Source organism: Equus quagga, unplaced genomic scaffold (assembly GCF_021613505.1).
Source record: "Equus quagga isolate Etosha38 unplaced genomic scaffold, UCLA_HA_Equagga_1.0 98601_RagTag, whole genome shotgun sequence".
In the NCBI taxonomy this organism is placed as follows: domain Eukaryota; kingdom Metazoa; phylum Chordata; class Mammalia; order Perissodactyla; family Equidae; genus Equus; species Equus quagga.
Genome location: NW_025804352.1, coordinates 1 through 6476, shown reverse-complemented (window position 1 = coordinate 6476; position 6476 = coordinate 1). Strand labels below are relative to the sequence as shown.

The window sequence follows — 6476 nt, the reverse complement described above, 5'->3', positions numbered from 1 at the left end:
GGGTTTCCCACTGAATGGGAAAGAAATCATGCAGGGGCTCAGGGCTGCCACCTGCTCCCACAGTCCCACAAAGGCATGCTCCCCTCTTCAGGGCTGCGGCAGTACTATGGGCATTTGTGGCAGCTGGGAGCTTGTTCGCCTGGACTTGTAGCTCTGCCACCGTCTGCTCCTAGGTCACACCAGCTCTTGTGCTTGCTGGGTCGGGCCTCTCTACTGTGTCTGAGCCAGAGCCACTCCCTGGGACCATGATGGGACTGTGGGCTCTCCCCCTAGATGAGAGAGCAATCACGTAGAGGTTCATGGCTGCTGCTGCCTGCTCCCGTAGTCCTGCCAAGTCACTCTGCTCCCTTCAGGGCTGCAGCATTTGAGGCAGCCAGGAGCTCATTACCCCAGGCTCGCAGCTCTACTGCCATTTGCTCCTAGGTTGCACCAGCCTCCCTGTGGACCACGCAGCCCTGTGGACTCTCCCACTGGAGAGGAAATGATCACACACGGGCTCAGAGCTTCCATCATCTGTTTCTGCAGTTGCACCAAGGCCCACTCCCAGCCTTGGGCACTCAGCAGTGCTGTGAGCACTCCAGCCGGGGGAACAGTCACACACGTGTACTTGACTGCCTGGGGCCCAGAGAGTGCTCACCTAGCTCCACCACCTCCCCCAGAGGTAGTCCATACACCTTCAGATGTTTAGCTGCTTGGGTCTCTCAGGCATCCTGATGTGCTGTGTGGGTATCCTCAGCTGATCAGTGAATGTCCGTTTAGTTGTAGTGCAAAGGGGGAGAGACAAAGGGAACAGCTCACTCTGCTGTGTTGCTGACGTCACTCTCCCCCAGTCTGTGTTTCTTAATTGATCAGATTTTATTAGAAACAGTGCCTTATGGTAATCTCTGACAAAGGCAAGAAGTTACTCAAACCCCCTTCTCCATCCCTGCCCTCAACCACTACCTCCCTGCAATGGCTTTTTCGCAAATTGCGTATGTGAGGGAAATTCTAATCTGATGTGAAGGCATTATGTTGCCTTTCTGCCTATTGATTCCTAGAACATCAACTGCATTTTAAATTGCATAACATCATTGGAATTCATTGGTAGGCTGCCTAGCAGTTATCTAATCATTTAATTTATCTTTCTCTCCCCTCCCGGCTAGTTAATAACGACATCATGATCACTGACAACAATGGTGCAGTCAAGCTTCCACAACTGTGTAAATTTTGTGACGTGACATCTTCCACCTGTGACAATCAGAAATCCTGCATGAGCAACTGCAGCATCACATCCATCTGTGAGGATCCACACGAAGTCTGTGTGGCTGTCTGGTAAGGCTGCCTTTTAACCATCATTCTTTTCCCCTTTGATAAGTAATGTATGCTTGTGGAGCAGAGAGTTGGTGCGTCTCCATGCCTTAAGTGTGCACGTCCATCCTATTTCCTCTCCTTTAGCCTCCTTCTCTTTTAATTATTCAGTGTAGTTTCCAGAGATATTTTCAACTACATACATACATGTATCTATGTGTGTGGGTGCGTGTTTTGTGTGTGTGTGACAGCATGTGAGATGACCTTTAATATTTGCAGTAAATCTGGAAGCCCTTCCTTGTATCAATGGGAAGGATTTCCATTTACTAGTCATTTAGTTAATACCCCTTCAGTAACTCCTAGTGACACCAGGACCTTTTTCCTTCTGGGACAACCTCAGTCTTGTTATGTGGAAGGAGAGGAGATGAAAGGTGGGCTTTTGGAAGAAAAAACTTGTCAAAAAGGGGGAAGCTTTTTGCAGAACCAGAAAACAACCCATTCCTTAGTGAAGCCCTGGCCACGTCACTCACACTACCAGTGGGCTACACACTACATCTTTCTCTTCAGAATTGCACAGTTCTCTTAAGTAGATTCCTCCTCCCACTCTCTCTCTCTCTCTCTCTCTCTCTCCCTCCCTATCTCTCTCTCTCTCCCTCTCTCCCCCCCTCCCTCCCTCCCCGCCCCATTCCCCCCACCTCAGTACACACGCGCGCACACACAGACATACACACACAAACAGTGCTCACGAGTCATTTGATTAATTCCTGGTCATGTATTCAGAGTATGTGTAAGAGATGAAAGCAAAACAGAGATCATTAAAAGGTCCCCAGTTTATTAAAATGTATAAATTCATTAATGAAATATAGCACTTTGCAGACTTATTCTGATCTTTGGAATTTATTGGCATTTTTTTTTTAAGGGTCCTAGGTGTCTCCTGGCCAGTTGGCAACCAAGAATATAAATCCAGTATCTTCCCACTCTCTGGGAATGAGTCATCTGAGACTTTCTCCAGACTACATATAGTTACCCTTGATGATAGATCTGAAAAACTTGCACATTTCCATACATACCAGGAGATGAATTTAGTTCTTAAGAACTAAAGGAGTGTTAACAGCAAAGACCTGTCATGACAGCTTGCTGTACCTGCCAACTTCATTAATGTCCAGTTCTGAGCAAGGCTTTTGAAAAAGGCATTTTGAGAAAGATCGTGTTCAGAGGAAAGGGACCAGTATGACTACAGATTTAGAAAGCATGGGATCTGAGGAATGGCTGAGGAAATTAGACATGGTTAGTCCAGTAAAGAGAGGACGTGGGCTCTCTTGAGAGATGTTTGATGATCTGTTTCATGGAAAATAGAATAAACTAGTTCTGTGTAATGGAAGGGCAGAAGGAGGAGGGTCCATAAAATTTACCAGGGGGTAGACTTGTGCTCAGTATAGGTTTAAACATTTTCATAATCGTGGTTTCGTAAGAGCAGAACAGCCTTCCGTCTCTAAAAGAGTCAAATAAAGTGCAGGAGAGGCTGGATGAGCATCTGTCCAGTCTAGTGCAGGAAAGATTGAGACACCAGACTGGATGAGCCCAGGCTTCCTTCTTTAGTTCTCTCTCTGCTGGCCATCTTTACTTAAACCTCCACTGGGAGCTATCTCACTGTGTGAGAGCTTGCCAAAAACAGGCTCTTCCAATTAAGATATTTTCCCTGCCCTGTAGTACAAGTCCAGATGACTGACTGTGATCAAGTCTCTGTGCAGCAGAGGCTGTGTAGTCTCAGAAAATGGGAGCCTGTGGGGGAGAGGAAGGCTCCCCGTTTCCTCTGTGTCCCAGCCATAAAGAGTAAACACAGTGAATGTTCTTTTGACCTGTCTTGGCGAAGACGGGTACTCCTGTGGAGCGAGAGTGTGGGTAAGCAGAAAGGGCCGTGCGGTGGGTGCTGTGGTACATCCCCCTGATGCCTTCAGCACTGAAGTACTTGACCCCTCAGCTGCTGGCAGCACCGGCTGCTGAGGGATCACGCCCGAGTCCCTCCAGGGAATTCCCTTCCACTGATCAGAGCTGCTTTATTCCAGTTTGGCCTCTCCTCACGTTTGGCCCCTGTTGATGGGCGGCCAGCATCCTATGACTGATTGATGCAGAGATCCAAATGCGTCCCTCAATTTGGGACAGCTCTAATGAGCCATCCCTGCTCCTGAGGGATCCACTGAGTCCTTTGTTGCAACCTGCATTGTGGTTCAACTCCCCCCTCTGTGCAGCACTGCTTCCTTCAGTGCCTTACAGGTCCATCTCCAAAACCTCCTGCACAGACATTCACAGCCTTGAAGTCTGTTGCCAGGGAACCCAAGCTAAGACAGGAGGCTGTTTTAGAAACAGCCAGATGTGGAACTGAAGGTGTCTACTTTGGTAGTGCGTTCCCATGCCTTTCTCAGTTTTAGTGTCCTGTCCATTCATTCATTGATTCAGTCATTCATTTACAGAATGTCGGTTGTGCACCCATACCATGTAAAATGCTTAAGTTCTTTCCATTATAGAAATATTTTGGAACCAAAATTAATTTCATTACTCTGGTTCTTTCTTTAGTGGTTATTGACCACCTCTTCAATGGCTCAGAGCAAATGTTTCAGGACAAAGAAGTAGTCTGTTTTTATTTCATCGTATTTTTCCTTCCTTTGCTCAGCTGTGTTCAAAGATGTTTTGCAAAGTTAGCTCCACCTGTCATGGAGGGCACTGTGACAGGAGGGAGTGGAGAAAGCACTTAAGGACTTTACCGAGACTCAAGTATTCTGCCGGAGTTTCCTCTCTGCGACATTGGTTCTCTGAGCAGCTTTGAGGTGGGAGGCAGGAGGTTGTGGAAGAGCTGCCCAATGACTGTAAAGCACCTTTCCTGCATGGCTCACAGTTCCTTCCTTTTCCCATTCCTTGGTCTCTAGAAGCTTCACAAGGAAGCAGCATCATGCTTTTCCCTGGGAGTAGAGAGGAGTCAGCATGCCTTGTGTTTGTTACCAAAACCACAAAACAACCCTGGATGCACATGCATGCACACACACGCACACAACTGTGGGGGCAGGGAGGGAGGTGCTCTTGTTTCATGGCCGCCATTTTTGCCAAGACTTCCCAGGAGATTTGGGGTCAAGGATGGCTAGATTTTTAAATATACATAATTTGTTGTGTGATCATGCCAAGGTATGTTTCGCTTAGTTCCCTGCCAGCCAGCCTACAGTGAGGATTCTTATTGTCGCTGTTTAACAGTAGGACCTGCTTAGCAAGGGCTTGCTCCTCTTGTGCCTGTTGGATGGTTAGTTCCAGAACCGTTGAGCTCTTTCACCAAGGGGCACGTGCTCCTCTGTTGGAGTCAACTCCGAGCTGCATGGATGACATAACACTGACTCCATTTCTGGCTGGACCATTCCATCCTCACCTTCTCTCCTGGTCTTCCTGTCCCCTTGTTGACATCTTGTCCTTTAGTCTCCTTGAGTTAAGCACTAAGTGGTGGGACTGGTCAAAGTTGCTCTTTCCCTGTGGGTATGGCCCCTACTCTTTTCCAGGTGAAAGCTGTACCTTAGCTGCTTCTTTCTTCCAGCTTGCCTCCCATTTTACTGGCTGTGAGCAGTGAGTGTCTGGGGGTGGGGTGGGCAGTTGGTGAATGTGCCCAAGCATGTGCCCACACGTGCACTCATATGCATGCGCTCAGAATCCTTGCCAGGGAGGGTTACACTCGCAAAACTGACTGGACCTCTTGTGTATTTAACACCTGGTTAGCCCTTCCCTAGACGCCCCCTCCAGATATAGAATATACCATTCAAGACCGTAGGTGTTTTTATCTGAAAAGGGGAGAAATGGAAGGAAGGAGGTTAGATCAACCTTAGTCTTGGACAGAATCATCCAAGGTGGCAAGTTGATGAGGGGAGTAGATTGAATCAGGCACAGAAAAACACAGTTTTCCAAGGATGCCAGAGTTTTATTTTGGCTTTTGTAGTTATAATAGTGGGCATTCATCATGTGATTTTTAAATGTAATGTACATGTAGAGCCGACTGAATATTTCCTAGGCCCAGTAAAATGCCACATGAAAGATTCTCTGAGCCCTTAGCTGAGTTAGGCTCCGAAGATGTGATGTGATGGGATATTAAGTGTAGAAGTAATTAGTCTATGACAGCATAAACTATTTCTCTGAACTGTAAATGGAGAACACCATGCAGTTCTTTTCCATGTGTTCTGATGTTTTTCCCGTCTGTTCCTTTCTGTAATTCGGGAAAGTGCCATTCTTTCTCTAGGAAGTTTCTTGTGTTTTCTCAGCACGGCCAGCTGCTGACATGGAATATGCCCTCACACCCACTGCGCTGGGGCCCAGCAAACCAAAAAAGAGGAACTGCAGCTATTTTCCCAGGCGAGCTCTTTGAGAACAATTTAGCTAGACATGACCCTGATTCTGTCAAATCAACCGGCGATGCAATGTGAGCCTTTCAGTGCGTTGAGGACGGAAGGATTAAAGTCATCCTGACGACCAGGCCTGTTCTGTTTTCCCATGACCTCCTTTTTCGTGATTTAATTAAGACTTATGTGTAAAGTTCTTCAACAGGTTAGCCCCCAAGGAAAGCCCTCATGTTTCTAAACCTAAGTGGGTTCTGCAAATAAGCAAAGGAAAAACTGAAATGAGTAGAAAAAGCCCAGGAGACTCTAGGCCAACGTGTTTTCATGTGGGAGAACAGGAACCAGCTGCTGTTGTTAGAAACAACTTTGTGAAGGAAAGAGAGTCGAGATTGCTTTTCTGTCCAGAGACCATACTCATCCATTCTCTTTTCCCCTCCCCTCCTGCCATGAACGCTTCACCCCAGGAGAAAGAATGATAAGAACATAACACTAGAGACGGTTTGCCATGACCCCAAGCTCACCTACCATGGATTTGTTCTTGAAGATGCTGCTTCTCCAAAGTGTATTATGAAGGAAAAAAAAGTGTCTGGCGAGACTTTCTTTATGTGTTCCTGTAGCTCTGATGAGTGCAACGACCACATCATCTTCTCAGAAGGTGAGTTTTCTTCTCTCGAGGGTCTGGAGCCCGACTTCCTCTGTGTTGATTTCCTGTGCCCCTGGTCTGCTGTCTCCCAGTCCATCCTCCTGTGGCTGAGGCTGAGAGTGAGCCGTGCTCTGTGGATTAGGAACCCATTCTCCTGGAGGAAGAAGGTGCTTAAGGAGTAA

At 47.2% G+C, this 6476-nt stretch overlaps 1 protein-coding gene across 1 annotated transcript; it reads left to right on the top strand.

The window, feature by feature from the left end:
• Positions 1–1146: 1146 nt before the first annotated feature.
• Positions 1147–6413, top strand: LOC124234641 (TGF-beta receptor type-2-like; the record flags this gene model as incomplete). The annotated part of the gene is made up of 2 exons (XM_046651958.1): positions 1147–1311; positions 6116–6413. Coding segments are annotated over exons 1-2 (453 nt in total), but the record flags the coding sequence as incomplete, so codon positions are not given.
• Between the last annotated feature and the right edge of the window lie 63 nt (positions 6414–6476).